Source organism: Cavia porcellus, unplaced genomic scaffold (assembly GCF_034190915.1).
Source record: "Cavia porcellus strain 051 isolate PalLab524CR breed Dunkin Hartley unplaced genomic scaffold, mCavPor4.1 scaffold_6, whole genome shotgun sequence".
Taxonomy (NCBI): domain Eukaryota; kingdom Metazoa; phylum Chordata; class Mammalia; order Rodentia; family Caviidae; genus Cavia; species Cavia porcellus.
This window is the reverse complement of record NW_026947489.1, coordinates 1,848,480-1,865,954: the sequence shown is the minus strand read 5'-3', so window position 1 is coordinate 1,865,954 and position 17,475 is coordinate 1,848,480. Positions and strand designations below refer to the sequence as shown.

At 50.8% G+C, this 17,475-nt stretch overlaps 1 protein-coding gene across 2 annotated transcripts in view; it reads right to left on the bottom strand.

The window, feature by feature from the left end:
• The window catches only part of Cyfip1 (cytoplasmic FMR1 interacting protein 1), a 79,594-nt gene that overhangs the window by 30,387 nt on the left and 31,732 nt on the right, over positions 1-17,475 (bottom strand). For both annotated transcript variants that reach the window (XM_063249799.1, XM_003461081.4), the window contains 8 exons: positions 16,567-16,748; positions 14,533-14,629; positions 14,321-14,449; positions 13,931-14,035; positions 12,098-12,189; positions 10,479-10,596; positions 4,921-5,043; positions 4,323-4,448 (listed from right to left, as the gene is read on the bottom strand). In XM_063249799.1, the coding sequence (XP_063105869.1) occupies positions 4,323-4,448; positions 4,921-5,043; positions 10,479-10,596; positions 12,098-12,189; positions 13,931-14,035; positions 14,321-14,449; positions 14,533-14,629; positions 16,567-16,748 (972 nt within the window). The remainder of the gene's footprint in view (positions 1-4,322; positions 4,449-4,920; positions 5,044-10,478; positions 10,597-12,097; positions 12,190-13,930; positions 14,036-14,320; positions 14,450-14,532; positions 14,630-16,566; positions 16,749-17,475) is intronic.

Below are 17,475 nucleotides of genomic sequence, written 5' to 3'. Positions count from 1 at the left end.
CAATGGATATCAGCAGGGCGCCAAAACCGCTCAATCAGGAAAGATGACCTTCTCCGCACACAGCCCTCTGCAGTACGTGTGCCCCAGGTTTGCCACCAACAACCAAATGGAATTCACCGAACCAAGGAAGTGAAAGACGTCTACAGTGAAAACCACAGTACTCCGAGAAAGGAGTTTGAAGATGGACGACTCCAAAACATGGAAAGATACCCCTTGTGGGGCTGGGGATTTAGCTGAGCGGCATAAGCGCCTGCTTTGTAAGCAGGCAGTCGTGAGTTCGATCTCGGTACCAATAAAAACGAAAAAGACAAAAAAAAATAAAAAAGGATACCCCCTGTTCCTGGAGACAGAGAACCAGTTTTGTGAAAATGGGCTGCTTCCAAAACTGTCACACAGATTTAACACAATCTCAATCAAAATACACATAGCACATCACACAGAACTAGAGAAAACCATCCTGAAATCCATTTGGAGCCAGAAGAGACCCAGAACAGCAAAAGCAAGCCTGGGCCACAAGAGCAAAGCAGCAGACATCACAATCCCAGACTTCAGGGTGTATTACAAAGCTACAGAGATTAAAACAAAACACATCAGCATGGCCCCAGTCCAAAACAGAAGTGTCAATCACTGAACAGAATGGAGGGCTCACAAACATTCTCAGACACAGTCAGTCACCTTACATTTAATAAAGGGGCCAAAGTCACATGCTGGAGGGAAGACAGCCTTTTCAATAAATAGTGCTTGGGAAACTGGTTACCCACAGGCGCAAGAGTAAATCTAGAACTGTGTCACTCACTAGTAATGAAGTAGAAATGGATCAAAGATCTAAATATTAAAATAGAAATACAACCTACTGGAAGACAGAATATGTAAAACTTTTGAAGACAGAGGCATAGACAGGAACTTTCTGAAAAGAATCCCAAGTGTTAAGAAATACCACCAAGAATCAATAATGAGATCGTATCAAATTAAAAACCTGTACAGCAAAGGAAAAAACCAACAGTGAAGAGACAGCTTACAGAATGGGAAAGGATTTTGCCAGCTACTCCTGGGGCAGAGGACTAATATCTAGAATACAGAACTCAAAAAACAAATCCAAAATAAAAGACCAATCCAAAAATGGGCAAGTGAAAGGAATAGAGCCTTCTCAGGAATAGAAATGCAAGTGGGGAATACACACGTGAAAACCGTCCAGCACTACTGGCCGTTAGAGAAATGCAAATTAAAACACCACTGAGACTCTAGCTTTACTCCAGAAGAACAGCCATCATCAGGAAGTCGGGCACAGGCAGCGCTGGCGGGGCTGCAGGAAGAAGGACCATCTACACTGCTGGTGGGCAGATAGGACTAGTGCAGTCCCCATGGAAACTGGGATAACGGTTCCTCAGGAGAGGAACCTAGAAACGCCACGTGACCCAGCCGCGCCCCCTTCAGTGTCTTCCTGAAAGTGGAACGACGTCATAGCACGTGACACGTGCACACCTGTGCTTATGCCAGCACGATTCCCAACAGCCACGCCTTGGAAGCAGCCTGTGTCCATCAACAGGTGACTGGGTAAAGAAAGGGGGCATCTGGGGTCGAGAATTAGGCTCAGCAGCGTAACACCTGCCTGGCAAGCACGAGGCCTGAATCCAACCCCCAGTGCCAAAAAAAGAAAAGAAAAGAAGAAAGTGTGGCATTTATACCCAACTGCACACTACTCTGCCACGAAGAAAAACAAATCTGAGTTATGGGTAGGAAAAAGGACACACCTTGAGGCCATGTCGTTAATGAAGTAAGTCAGACAAGAGCTTAAAGGTCACATCGCTTCTCTTACATGAGAAACCTAAATTATAAATAAATAGCAAAACAAAAGGCAACAGAAAACAGGTGAAATTTCGCACAAGGGAAGGTGATCTAGAGATGGAGGGCTGGGGGGAGGGGGCGGCGTAAAAAAGATCTACAACTCCTCAAGGTGAATGTGATGTGCTGGAATAATTTTAAAAGACCCGGACATGGTGCATCATGCTGTAATCCCAGCACTTTGGAGGCTGAGGCAGGAGGATCATTGTAGGTTCAAGACCAGCCTGGGCTACAAAGTGAGCTCAAGGCCAGCCTGAACTGCATAGAGAGACCCTGTCTCAAAAAAGACAAAAAATTAAAAAAAAACAAAAACAAAAAGGATGCACAGGATGAAAGAAAATATGGGATGTCAAATGCCTATGATGAACTCTCATGCAGAATACCCAAATAACTTTCACAGTGCAGTAATTAGAAGAATGCCATTTTAGGGGTGGGGATATAGCTCAGAGGCATAGTCACCTGCCTGGCAAGTGCAAGGTCTTGAATTCAACCAGGTATCAAAACAAAACAATGCCATTTTACAAGTGGATAAGGCATGTGTGTAGACTTTTCTCCAAAGAATATGCAAAATGATCAATATTCACAGAAAAGCAGGCCTAACACATTAGCTGCTAGAAATACACAAATCAAAACCACAGTGAGGCAGTTCGCCACAACCCCCGACCGGCTGTGAGCACCAGGAGGACGTGGGTGGGGCACTGCGGACAGGCGTGAGCTCGGGAGCCCGCCCAGGGGCAGATCCGGGCACTGCAGAGAACAGAAGATGAAAGGGGACAAAGGGAGGAAACAGGTGAAATGGCGCCGCTGCTTCGGAAAATCACCCGTGATCAGCAACTCCTCAGTGCGTCACCAACAGAAACAGAAACCTGTACGTGTAAATACACAGTATTCACGGCTCACAACGATGAAAAGATGGAAACAACTACCACACTCATCCTCTGATAGACAAATAAATGGCCCTGGGCATCCACGGCAGCAAAAGGAACAAAAGACCCAACGCGCGGGCCCCTTAACGTCCTTACGCTGCGTGAAAGCTGCTGACCACGAGGGCCACACGCTGCAGGGCCCGCCGACAGGCAGATGCAGGGAGAAGGCTTGAGGCGAAGGGAAGGCCGGCCTGGCTGGGTGGGGACGACCAAGAGGCGCAGAGATGCTTTCATGAGACGAGGACAAGGTGCCGAGTTTGACTTCAATATACAGCTCTGCGAATTCCCAAAGCACTGAATTCTACATCGACACAGGTCGGTGGTACGGTACATGGCAAGAGCAGGAGATTGTACTACAAAAATTTTACATCAGAAAGTTAGAAAATGCAAACAAGGCCATTTGCGGACCAGGGTTAGAGAGAACAAAGGACACATCAGCGAGCAAACTCGGCCTGGGAACCAGCGCCCTGGGCCGGCCACTGCTGGACTGGACCAGCTGGACCCCAGCCGCTTCCAGCGCGCAGGCTGGCAAACAGGAGTACCAACCCCGTCCCCACCCATCCCTCCTGCGGCCGGCTCATGCGGAGAATCAGTGTGCCACAGCCAGGGAGGGGAAACGAATTGGGAGCCTGTGGTGCTGTGGTGTTTCACTGACCCTGCAGCTCTAGGCCAGTGTCCTGATCACGGGTTCAGAGGACAGCGGTACACAGTGCGGCATCTGGGGTGGGGATCTCCTTCTGAGGGCTAAGCCGTGGTTGATTCCCTATGGTCCTGTTTGGAAGCCCTCTATCATTTCTGTTGTTTGGTTGGGTTGGGTTTTATTCTCTTTTGTTTTGTTTATGTTGAATCTGACGGCAGGATTTATTATGGTAGCCATTTTGCATTTGCTGTTGGCTGGTTTGAAGTCCTTTATTGCATTCATTGTCTTGTCTTTATTGTTTCCATTCTATTGTGTTGTTTGATTTTTACTATGCCGAAGTTATCTGCAGCTATTTTGAAGACATCAAAAGGCATTATGGTAACTACTGTTGATTTTGTAACGTTTTTAAGCCTGTATCTCTCACACAGGTTTGTTTTTATTGGTTTTATTGTTTTATCCTCTTTAAAATAAATTTTTAAAAGATTTAGAAAGAAAATGCAGTCCTCCTGCCTCAGCCTCCCAACTGCCCACATTGAGAGTGTGTGGCACCAGGACCAGCTAAGGGACTCCTGAGTCAGCTGTGCCACATACCACAGTGTCCTGGGAAGCCCGGAGGCGGCGGCTTCTGGTGCATTCAGACGGCACGTGAAAGGCGGACTAGGAAAGCACCAGGAGGCGCCGTCAGGACCTCGGGAACACAAAGGTGCCCTACACCCCCAGACGGCGCGGGCTGAGGGCCCCGAGAACCGCGTCCCTCGGGAGGCGGAGGCCGGGATGGCGCGCAGCAGAGCGCACCCAAGGGCGGCAGGACACGCGCACAGCCTCCTCTCGGGGGCGGCCACCCGAGTCCCCACGCGCCCCCAGACGACAGAGCGAGGCGGGGCCACAGGAGCCAGGAAGGCAGGCGCGCTCACCTCGACCAGCGCGAACTTCTCCTCGCTGGTGTAGTTGTAGCGGGTGGCGCGCTCGTACTCCTCGGCGTTGTCCGGGCAGTCCTTGTTGGAGTACTTGTCGGTCGGGTGCACGAGCTTCCAGGAGTACTGGTGCGGACAGACAGGGCGACCTCGCTACCACGAACCGAGCCGTCGGGGGCGGCGACGTGGCCTCCGCCCACCTCCCTAGGGCAGACGCGCTGCCGCCCAGTTTCAGGTTCAGGTAGAGGCCTGGACACGGGGTGCAGGATGCCCAGACTAGGCATCCCATCACCACTTAAAAAGAATCTGTCTCTCACATGTTCTGGCATTTTCCCATTAGGTAATTTTTCTCTGACCAAAATAAACCCCCAAAGGGAAAAATTACTCAGATCTTCAGATGGACCAGAAGCAATTTCACTAACATTAAAAGATACTGAGATATTTAAAACTGAGAATTAAAAAATAAAACCATTACACCAGCTGACCGAAATTACTACAAAAGCGTAGACCTCACTTTGCCATGCCCTGGGTGCATAGCCAGCCGGGGTGCCGGGCGTGCGGCTGCCTGGCCCTGGTCGCCCCGGGGACCAGCACCTACCACCTCCATCACGTGCGCGCTCCACTGAGACAGCAGCTGCAGACCCTGCAGCGCCAGGTCGAACAGCTTCCGGTACTCTGCGTCTGTCTTCTGGGCGTCCTGGCGTCCTGACCCCGTTACCACCTAGGCACACAGGCTGGCATCAGGCAGAAAACCACAGACACAGTCACCCTCCCGCCCAGCGCCCCACCCCAGTGATCCACCCAGAGTCACACACGGCAGAATCCAAAATGGGAAACAGGTCTGCGTGTGTAACTGACCAGTGAGTGCTGAAAACACCCAGGGTCACAGGGAAAAGATCCAAACAACCAGGTAGCATTTCAGGCCCACTAGAGCAGGTGAGACCGAAAGGGAAGAGGATAAAGGCAGACAGCAACGCGTGCTGGGGATGTGGGGAAACCAGAGCACGCGTGCCGCTGTCAGAACCAGCGCTCTGGGAACGGCCAGCAGGTCCTCTGCGGGAGACCCAGCAGCTCGCTCCTAGGAAGGGGCTGGCACAGGCTAACCCGACGTGCTTCGATCGTCCACCAGCGGGTACACACTGCAGACAGATCACTATTCACCCAGAAAAGAACGGAGAAACCACAAGACTTTAACACGGCAAGGCCTTTCCAGGTCTGCATGATTTCACCATGTAAGTTATGCCGTATGTGAATTATGCCTCCAAAAACCTGTCAAAAAGCACTCTGAGCAAAGGGTTCAGAGACCTTAGGAGATGTATCTTAGCTGGGCGAGCTGACACATGCTTATAATCCCAGCATTGGGAGGCTGAGGCAGGAGGATAGCTGTGCATTCAAGGCCAGCCTGGGCTACACAGTGAGCCCTTGGCTCAACAAGGCCAAAACAAAACAAATTACCCTAAGAAGAATTAAGATGCGTAATGCACATGTACCAACTCTCCAGAGGAATATGATTACATACTGCAAACGTGCTAATAAAAATGTTTTAAAAAGCAATGAGCAAAAAAATAAATAAAATCACCAGGAAACGCACACTGTGAAACACTTACGGACGATTGCAGCCCCTGCGGGCCGAGCCTGTCCCACCGGCTCAGTGTGCAGTCACCCACATCCTGCCTTGTGGAAGGGGTGCGACACATGACTCCTGCACGGCAGGCTGTGCTGCCTGCTGGAGTCAGGCAAGGCAATGCCTCTCGAGGGGAGACAGCCAGAGAGGACTCGTATTTGTCACGCAGGGAACAGAGGTGCTGCCTGACCCATAACGGGGGGCCAACGAGCAGAGCTTTCTCCATTCGTGTCCCTGTCTGCCTGAGAGCCTTGAGGAGCCACCTAGTTCTAAACCCGGACCAAGATCTCAGAGCGCTCCCAGCTGCTCCTTGTACACACAGCCGTCACTGCACTCTGGTCCTGACTCGCTGCCGGCCCACCAAGAGGTCACACCCTCCCTGAGGACGTCACCACCTTCCTGTCCACCCCACGAGCGGAGGAGGTGAAAGAGTGAGCAGTCAGACAGGGTCGCAGCAAACCTGGCGCAGAGGAGCGAGGGCTGAGAAGGCCTCCTACAGAGGAAAGGCCAGGGCCACTTCTCCCGGGGGACGTCCTCTGCCACCAACCCACAGGCTCCGGCCACCTCTGTCTTCTGACTTTCCTTCCTGTACCCTTCCTTGCCAGGTGTGCTGGTGCACACCTGTTATTCCAGCACACAGAAGGCTGAGGCAGGAGGACTGCTGCAAGTCTAAGGCCAGCCTGGGCTGCAAAGTGAGTTCAGTGCCAGCCTGACTGCAGCGGGTCCCTCTCTCAAAAAACAAAAGAATGCAAAGGAAGTGCCCATTCCTTCCCCAGTGTCCTCCCTTTTCCACTCCTAGCTGCTTGAAGCCAGAGTAAGGACCAGTGAATGTCACTTAATGATTTTTTGTCTTTAAGAATTCTTTTTTTGGACTTCCGGGAGAACATGGCGGACAGATAACAGCAACTACCGGAGGCTCTCTGAAAAACTAGGCTCAGAAGCCAGGTATGGTGCGGACTAAAGAGACATAAGCAGGTGGAGTTATGATCTGCTGACTCAGGAACGAACTCGGCTGAGAGAAACCAACTTGGAATGCAGTCCTGGTGCTAAAACAGGAACAGAAAAGCCTCGCTGCTGAGGCTGGACCCCGCGCCATTGGAAGCCGCAATTTGGGTTACCCGCCGCGGTGGCTGGCTGCCTCCACAGCGGCTCGGCAAGGAGAGAGACGCGCGGAAACTCTGAGAACAGGAGTCTGCGAACGGAGTTGAAAACAGGACAGGCAGGGAGGCCTGTACTGACTTGTGGCGAGGTGAGTGAGAGAAACTGACGCTCCACCACAGTTTGACTCCAGCGGACTTTCTGGGCCTGAGCAGTCCTGCGGGAGCAGGGCTCGGTGGCGATTCCAGCCACACATCCCCCTCTCGGGCGGGATTGGTGAAAAGTGCCTGGCCTGCGTGACGCTGCCGGCGGACCCCGTAGGCTGGCCCAACCCAGATCCCAGAGCCTGATGGAGGCCGGGAGGGGCGGAACCCAAGATCTGGTCCAACCCAGATCCCAGAGCCTGACGGAGGCTGCCTGGTGCGCAGCGGTGAGTGGGAACACCTAACGGGCGCAATTCGATCAGGCTGTGGCTGACAGGGAGAGAGGCTGGGCCTCTCATATAAGCTTGCATATATAAGGAACAGAGAATATGGGAAGAGGCAGCAACAAGAAAGGCTCCTCGGCCCCCAATTCTGAGAAACAGGCAATAGCGGACACCGCACCAATAGACATTAAGTGCCATATAGAAAGCCTCATAGACCAATTCAGGAATGAAGTTATCAACGACCTGAAGCTAGAAGTATGCAAAATAGTTAGAGAAATGCTAAGCACCACCCAAGAAAAAACAGATGGTGGAATGGAAGAACAGAAAAAGAGGGGAGAATTGTTTCATGGAGAAAACAGGGAAAGCATAGAATACGTGAAGCAGGTTCAAAGGGACTACCAAGAAACTAAAAAGTCTATCGAAAACTGGCATAACAGCTTGAAAGAAACTAAGGACAGACTATCTGAACTGGAGGGCAGACTTGTAATATGGGAGAATGAAATGAAAAACTTCTTTAAAATAACAAAGAAACAAACAGCAACAATACAAAGACAAGAATATGATAAGAGGATCCATAACTTAAGGATTAAGAACATAAAAGAAGAAGTAGGGACACAAACAAGTGAACTACAAAAGCTACTCACAGAAATAATCCAGGAGAATTTTCCTAATTTGGCAAAAGGTAAAGATACTCAGATGTATGAGGCATACAGGACCCCAGCTACCTACAACCTAAACAGAGCAACACCCAGGCATATAATAATAAAAATTCCAGAAATTCAATACAAGAACAGAATATTAAAAGCTGTCAGAGACAAGAAACAGACCACTTACAAGGGAACACCCATCAGAATTATAGCAGATTTCTCTGCACAAACCATCAAATCACGAAGAGCATGGGGGGAAATAATTCAAGCTTTGAAAGATAATAATTTCCAGCCAAGATTGAGATATCCTGCACAACTGTCCCTGGAAATTGATGGAAAAACAAGGTGCTTCCAGGATAAAGAGGAACTGGGGGAATTTGCAACCACCAATTCAACTCTACAGAGAGTATTGCAGGATATTCTAAAAAAAGAAAAACACAAAGAATCCAGAAATAGTGGAGGCCACAACGAACGGAGCAGAGAACAAAATGAAGAAGACAAACTGACAGCTACTGACAGAGTAAGAGCTCAACAGAAATGAGGCAGAGAAGATTGGATGATAGGAACAGCTATTTTGGAGAAAATGACATCTTAATAGGTAATACTGATTTAGTATCATCTTGTTTTGAAGTCTCATCTAGCTTTTGTCCTTCTGTCTCCAATGGTCTAAATAGGTTGTATCTTACTGGATTTTATTATGTACGATAGTATAAGCAAAAACCTTTTAAAGACAAGGAGATTATACAGAAACCATTGTTCATTTTCTGTTAGTCGATTCTAAATACTCTGTAATGCTGTCATTCTCTTAAATGGTTTTACACTGTTTTGATATACTTAATGCTACAGTATACAAAGTTGTACTCAAGGATTTCAAGGAAAGAGACAATATGGTAACTACTTTTAGGTCGGGATTATCTGGTAGTGAAACACTATTCTGCTTAAGTGGTTATGTTTTGATCTGTGCTGTTTCGTTGTTATGCCCTCTTTTATCTCAATCTCCACTCCATTATTTACTTTTTTATTTTTATCCTTTTAATTAAAGGAAAAAAAATAGCAGGATATATTATAGTAACCCACTTTGACTTTCCATTACCTCGATTTAAAGCCCTGTATTACTCTCACCATCTGGTTTTTAACTGATGTTCCCCTATTCTGTTTTGCTGGATAGTATCAGGTTCGAAAATTTAGGCATCAGCTGTGAAGATAATGAGATTCATTATAACACCCATTCTCGTTGACTTTTATCTACTTTTGAAGACCTACAATGTCTCCAATGTTTTGGTTTTGTCGGTTTTATTCTTTACTGTTTTGTTCAATTGTATTATAACTAACGATATAGGCAATTTTATTAGAGATAGCGGGAGGCATTATGGTAACCATTGTTGATCACCTTGTATTATGTTTTCGCATTATCTATTATGTCCACCCTTTTGACTTGACCGATTCTGTTCTGTTATGTCACATTTGGTTTTACTCCCTTCCAAAAAAGTAATAAGAACCGTGGGCGCAATGAAACCCAAAATGTGTAATAGTCATTGTACAAAAGAGAGGAAAAGAAAGTGCTCTAAACTATATAACTGCATGTATATTTAAGTGTATAAGATAGAAAATGATATCACAGAGTTCTATTGGATCATTGAACAGAACTGTTTGCAGTATCATTGATGGAATGTCCACTTTACAAGCTTTAATTTTGTGACTTGAACAATTATTTCTAAGATGACAATATGTAATCCATTAACTAGTGATTTCCTACTGTTCTTTTTTTTTTCTGCAAATCTGTATAACTTGTACCCTTTCTCTGCTTTTTTTTTTTTTCTTTTCTCCTTAAAATTAAAAAAAAAAAAAAAAGAATTCTTTTTTTAGGGGCTGGGGATTTAGCTCAGCGGCATAAGCGCCTGCCTTGTAAGTAAGTGTGTGGTTGTGAGTTTGATCCCCGGTACCGATAAAAAAGAAAAAGACAAAAAAATAGAATTCTTTTTTTTTTTTAAATTATGACACCAGGGATTGAACCCAGGGCTTTGCACATGTCAGACAAGTGCATTACCAAGGAGCTACATCTGTACAGCATTGTCCAAAAGAAAAGCTGCACTTTGTACAGCTGAATAGACACCAAATTGCTAACTTCACTGTCTCACCAACTGTAATGGGTACTTTTAAAAAACATTCACATTTGGGAGCAAATTATGTCTTTGGGGGGGCGGTGGGTTACTGGGGATCGAACTCACAACCTTGCACTTGCAAGACAGATATGCCACTGAACTAAATCCCTGCCCTCTAAACTATGTCTCTAAAAGCAACCCAAGCTAGCATTTAGGTGCACAAGAATCCTGGTGGCCCTGAGCACCAGCAGCCCTTACCTCGCTGTTGCTGTAGCGTGCCAGCTCCGAGATGAAGCGCATGTGGTCCTCGCGGATCTGGATCATCTGCTCACAGATGTTGTACTGAGGGCTGCTGCTGGAGGACGTGCAGGTCCACCTGGGAGGAGGGGAGACAACGCATCATGAGGCGGCACCAGCACAGCACTGGGTATCACAACAGCGCAGTCAAGCTCATTGTGCCTGGCTGTGCAACGCGGACTGCGTACATTTCCAAGATTTAAGTAAAACCGAAGATTGTGACCGGGGACCGCCTGTAGCCTGCGAACATATTTACAGTGGTAACACATCCCAGTTCGTGAGTTTCATTCTTTCCAAGATTCACAGTCTGTTCTGTGATTATGAAATGATCACGGAAACAATAAGCTCATGAACCAGAATCGTGACAGCATTAGGTTCATGAACCAGGGTGACCACTGCACTCGCTGGCCTTTGCAGAAGAGATCTGCTGACCCTGGATGCAGTTTTGCCAAAATTATGGCTGCATGGTGACCACAGGCTGGCTGCAGCTATAAGTGGTCATCAGAAGATATGCAGAGACTCAGTGCCGTGTGGGTCCACGGTGGAGCGCGCTCTGCCGAGCGTGGCAGTGCACACCCCACATCCCTGACCTGGGAGGTGGAGGCCGGTTTGGGCTACACAGTGAGTTCAACCAGCTGGATACATAGTGAGAGCCTGTCCCACCCCCCAAAAGTACCAGGCATGTGTAATCATCCGTCACAGCCAGCTACAGCTCTCCCACAGCACAGGCTGACCAACTCTGTTTGCATGGGGCCAGAGGTAAACATCTCAGGGCGTGTGGGCCATGCGTCTCTGTCACAGTCACTACCACCATCATCCTGTGGTTTTAAAGAATCCTCTGGGGGCTGGGGATTTAGCTCAGCGGTGTAAGCGCCTGCCTTGCAAGCAGGCAGTCGTGAGTTCAATCCCTGGTACCGATAAAATCGAAAAAGACAAAAAAAAAAAAAAAAAAAAAAAAGAATCCTCTGAAAAGTGCTAAGAGCATTCTGGGCTCTGGGCATCTTCGGGAAGCACAGCTGGGGCGGCTTAGCCTCAGGCCACAGCCCCTGAACTCTGCTCAGCATGCAGACAGCACTCTCTGTTACCGACACAAACAGCCCCACTCCTCAGGGGCGGGTCGTGAAGCATCAGCAGCACAGCTCTGCCCCAGCATTACTTCCGTGTTCTTGACCATGTGTCCACTGCAGTTGCTGGGATGATGAAATTGTCCTAAGTCTGTGCTGTCCACTACGCTGGCCCCTGATCACTGAACATCTGAAATGTCACTGTTCTACTACGAAAATTAAAGACTTAGTTGTACTTTTCTTTCTTTCTTTTTTCTGGTACTGGGGATCGAACTCACCACCTTGTGCTTGTCAGGCAGGCGCTTAAGTCACTGAGCTAAATCCCCAGCCCCAGTTGTACTTTTCAATGAATTTAGAGGTGGACAGCTACATGGAATGAGGGCTACCATACTGGACGTTCAGCTTCAGACTGCTGGGAATGTCAGAAGTGGTTCTCTCGAGATGGACAAGCAGGGCTCAAAGCCTGCCCAGCGAGGACACGTGGCCAGCCCCTCCCGCGCAGGCGACTCCTCCTACCGAGACTTGTTTTCCTCGTAGTGGGCGCTGGTCTTGATGTATCTCGCCAGCTCTATCTGCATGTCCCCAAAGAGTGGCACCACCTGCAGCTGCTGTACTCAAAGAACAACGAAACATTGGATCATCATTTACGTTTGGTCATCAAACACACACGTACAACCACCATGACTCATGCTAGTAGTTACTGCGGGCTGCGTGCACCTCTGCAAACCACGAGGTACTGACATAAAGCAGCTTCTACCTTCACTTGGAAAAGAGCAAACACAACTTCAGAACCAGCACGGAAACTATTCACAGGTGAGCGCTGTCATCCTGCTGCACTCACAGACACTAGAACACCGGCTGCATTTCGGCTACCAGCAACACACAGTGGACCCTGGTTCAGGGACTAACCTCTCTCCATGGTCCTGGACGCAGACTAAATCGGATAGGAACCAAATCAAACTTACCCATAAAGTCAACACTGAACCCAACTACTGAATTCACTGGGTTCTTGTCCAGTTTAAAATCCTGGACAAAATTAAGTCCATGCACTGAAGTGCCACATAATTATAAAATGAAAACTGAAAGAGAAATAAATTTGCAGTAGCATCAAAAATTAAAAATAAAAACATGATAAAAATAAAATACATGAAAGATTAGTGATTAATAGTAATAATAATAATATGCACAAATAAAGCTAACAAAAGATGTGCAAAACTTCAAAACAAAGTATTACGCCAGCCAGGCATGGCGGTGCACACCTGTAATCCCAGTACTTGGGAGGCTGAGGCAGGACTGCTGCAAGGGTGAGGCCAGCCTGGGCTACGTCGTGAGTTCAAGGCCAGCCTGCTCTACACAGTGAGACCTCATCTCAAAAAACCAAAACAAAACAAAAATAAAACTACAGTCCTGAAATTCTAGAGAACGCTCTCACTGAATGGAGTAGGTCTGTTCCTGTGTTAGACGGCTCAGGATTTTGTTTATTTTCTATGGTGATGGGCAGGGAATGCAGGGCGACAACATTAGCAACACTGTGCTGCAGACTTGGGGTTTACTGAGAGGATGTCTGAAATGTTCTCCCGACAAAATAAACAGGAAAGTCGCTCAGTCACAGAGCACTTGCCTAGTATGTGAGGTCCTGGGTTCAAGAGCCAGGACCCCCCAAAAAAGGAAAACGTTGAGCCGTACGGGGGGGGGGGGGGGGACAAGTATCTTAGGACACGCATTTCTGACAAAGAACATGTACCCAGAACCTATGAATAACTACAGATCAACAGGGAAAAGTAAAGACGTGGCACAGCGCTCCTAAAAGGCACGCCACGCTGTCCCGTGAAAAGCAACCAGGGAACATCCAGGGCCATCAGCAACACGCAGCAGTTCAGCTGGCCCAACAGGCACAAGGCTCAAGGGTGCCGCCCCACACAGACGCAGGGCCAGCACAGAGGTGCTCACAGCGGCCACCTGTGGTGAGGCCGCCAGCTGGGAACACAGGACCTGGGAACCAACTTATCTCATCTGCATCTGCTGACAGAGGGCTAAAGCCAGGTCCACAGTGGGCAAAAGCCACCCCAAGCCCATGCCCCTCCACAGCAGTCTGGCTACGTTAAACAGAACCGTGACGTGCAGCTCTAGCCCTCGGAAACCCAAACCCTGCAGCCCAGGCTCCTGTGCAGACGTGGTCATCAAACATCACAGTCTGGGGGAAGCAGCCAGAGGAGCACGAGCGCAGAGGCGCGGCCAAGAGCCCACGGCAGGCTGAGCCGCAGCCCCTCCCGCAGCCCACCGGGCTTCTCCGCAGGGCTCCGAGCTACACACATCAACCAACAATTTATCCTAGAAAAAGGAGCTCACCTTGAAGTACTTGTCAATTTTGGATAAGTTTATTCTCTTCTTGGCATCTAATTTATAGATGTTGCTGACGCTCCCGTCCATCAGGTACAGGCCGAATCCCATGACCTGAAAGCCACACACTGCTTGTGAACACTCAGCCTGTCCTCGTGTCACCCACAGGGTCACCTTGGGCACCAAGGGGCAACCGTGTTTCACTTCCAGCAATCGATCACATCTTTAACAATCTCTGCTAAAAGCAGCTCAGTGCTGAGAAAGCCTGCCCGAGGCCTCGGCACCAGCGCCTTCCCCGGGAAGGACAATTCGCAGGGTGCCGGCCCTGCACGGGCAGGGAAGCCACTCACACGACTGCATGGTCACAGGAGGCAGGGGCCAGCGCCACCGCGCACGCACCTTGAGCAGCATGTGCTTCTCGCTGGGCGTCAGGTACATCCTGCTCTCGTAGCAGTCCACACACAGGTTCACGATGTCCGCCAGGAGCTCCTCGTAGCCCGGAATGACCTCGAGCTGCTGCTGCAGGGACTGGGGAACAGAGGGGCGCATGGGCCGCCTGCCTCCCGCCCACCCGCCCGCCCGCCCACCCGGCACACATTCCCGAGCCTCACCTGCGTGATCTTGTTGTGGTTGGCCAGAAACATGGACAGATTCTGTGACTCCTGGATGGACTGCGGATCTGCCATCTTCCGCAGGAACTGAGCGGCCCTTGGGAGCAGAGACAGTGAACGCCACAATGCACCCACACGCTGCGGGAGCTTTAAAAAGCAAGAGGAAGATGGCGCCTGGACAGAAAGCTGGCCCACAGCAGCCGGTGGGGTGCTCAGGCCCCGGGGCTCCACCCTGGGCCCCGACTCAGGGCCACTCCTGGTCAGCTGCTTTCGCCGCATCCCTGCACGGCAGCCGCCCCTGCACTGGCAGCCGCCCTGCACTGACAGATCCACCCTGGCCACAGAATGCGGGCCTCTGGGCCCCAAGCCTGCCAGGCCCCTGTCCCTCTGGAGACCCCCTGGCCCAGACTCTTCCACGGCTCTCTGCTGGGAGTACTGGGGCCACCACCCCACAAACAAGCAGTGCCTTCCTCAGCCATGCTTTCGGGGGCCCCCAGGCCCAGACTGCCCAGCTGACGCCCTGGTATGGCCCCAGCGTGACGCATGGAACAGACCCTTGCAGGAGACGCAGCTCTCCTGGCAGGAGCCTGCGTCTGTGAGGTCCACAGGGCAGGGAGAGGTGGGCAGCTGTCTGTGCACCCAGCGCGCCCCTCAGGGAGGGCCGTGGGGCGGCCCATGTCCTCTGCACCACTAAACAACTGAGAGTCCACGACTGACTGGCAACACACCTGAAATCACCTCTCCCCTTTCCTCTTCACTCACAAGCCTGAAATTTCAGGGAAGTGGAATGTGCCTTACCTCCCTTGTGTGTGTGGCCAGGTAACCTAGGGCTAACCCAGGAGACAGGATGCCAAAAGCTGTAAGGTGCTCAAAAGTTTACTTTTAAGGTACAATGCAGCTCTTCTTGTCTCTTTCCTCCCTGCTCAATGGAATGCAGAAATGATAGCTGGAGCTCCAGCAGTCAGTTTAGACCATGAGGCAAAACACAAGCAGATTGCAAAGCAGGACAATGGGAGCTGCAGGAGTCTACGCGGTGAAGCTGCCACTCAGCCACAGACCGCCAAACACCAAGGGATGGCCTTGCCTGATTAAATAGTTCCCTCCACTGACCTGAACCCCTGCTGGGGTCCAGGTACGGGGACGGAGGTGACATTGCTGTGAGCCTTCCGTAGGCCCGCCACGGCCACATGGACAGTGGTCCCAATACCTGTGCCAACGAGACGCACAGATACGTACTCCTGGCGCTGACGGCCAGAGGGCACAGGGAGATGGCGAGGGGGCTGGAGCAGCCCTGACCGTGCCTCTGTGCCCGAGGGGTGCCGAGCTGCACTGCCGCACGCTCCCAGTCAGCCGTCCCCCAAGGCTGTGCACACACTACACTTGGAAATAAGGTGCTTCGGCCCCTCTCACCCTGAGCAGCAGGGTCCCCCTGTATGCAGAGCCTGTAAAAAGGCTGATTAGGCTGCTCAGTCACAGCGGGGCGTTGGCACTGGGCCTCGGGGCTGTGCTGGCCCTGCCCCTGCCAGGCCTCTCTCCTCCCGTCGCCCGCTTGGGTCCCACAGTGCTGACGACGGCAGCCTCTTGCCCCAGGCAGTGCTGAGCACGTGCAGCTGGCTCAGGCAGTAAAGGAGCCTCACTGCCCTCCTACTGGGGCCCTCTCTGGACCCTGTGCCTCTCCCAAATCAGTGTAGTGCACAAGACATCGGGTGTGTGACTCCCACACTATGCAAACAAAAGCACAGCTGGATACAAAGTAAAATCCTCTCCCCATTTGATTTGGGGCAGAGATGCCTTCCAGTGGAGGGAACGGTGGTGAGTGCCTCCCGAGTCTCTGGGGTCCCGCAGACACTGGGGCAGGCCACAATGCCGGGGCCCTTGCTCAATGCACAAAACCACCCGACACAGCTTACCAGCTGCCCTTGCACACGATACTTGGGGCACATGTGGGCACGGTGGCACTGCAGAGACGTACCCAGCCACATACCCAGCAGCGCCTCGCTGGTGGGCACCCCACCCGCGCAGGCCACCGCTCACCTCTTGTAGGCTGAGTGGTCGTTCTTCACGCTGCACTTCATGTTCTTCAGCTCGTCCAGCACGGCGAACATGTTGATGAACTTGCCCAGCGTGATGAGGTAGGCCTCCGACACGAAGTCCTTCCTGCGCTCGGCGTGGCACAGGCGCCTGACCTCGCCGCAGAAGCGCTCGATGGCATTCCTCTGGGCGGGCACGGAGTGTGCAGAGGGGCCAGGTTAGGGGCCGTGCAGTCCCCGTCCTGGCCGCAGCCCAATCCCGCGCCCTCACTGCTAAACCTCACCCACACCAGCCTCCAACCTTTGCCACCGGCCAAGAAGCTTCTCGTAAAGCAAGCCCTGTGCCTCCACCCTCTTCGTTCCCAAAGTACACCAGTTCCTGCTGGTCATTCCAGCAAGCTGCTCAGCAAATGCTGCCCCGGGGCCTGTCCTCTGCAGTGACCGCTCACGCCGGCCACTAGCTCTTCTTTTAAGACAAAGGATGGGAAGGCGTGAGTTGTTTCTCCTAAACTAAGACCTCGGTGTTCAGGTTTCCCTGTAGTGTTGGCGCCTTGTTACATAAGTGGGTTTTGGGTTGCAGTTTGGACACTGTCTCTAAAAGGTCCCACCACAGATCAAAGTCTACATACTGCGGCGCTCGGAGGCAGACTACGGAAGTTGTTTCCCTCTTGGCAACTTTTAACATCAAACAAAATTAATCTTAGTCGCATCTCCCTCCTTCCTTCACTCAGGGAAGACTGCAACCGAGACGTCGTGGACGTTTCCAGGGACTTCTTTAAAGAGCCACCACGTCTCCCCAGGGGAACACTTTCTGCCTGATCAAAGGGTCAAAGGAGGACAAGGCCAGACAGCGCCCCAGGAACCGGCAGGGTGAGGCTGAGAGAGAGGCACCACCCCGAAAACCAGACGCAGC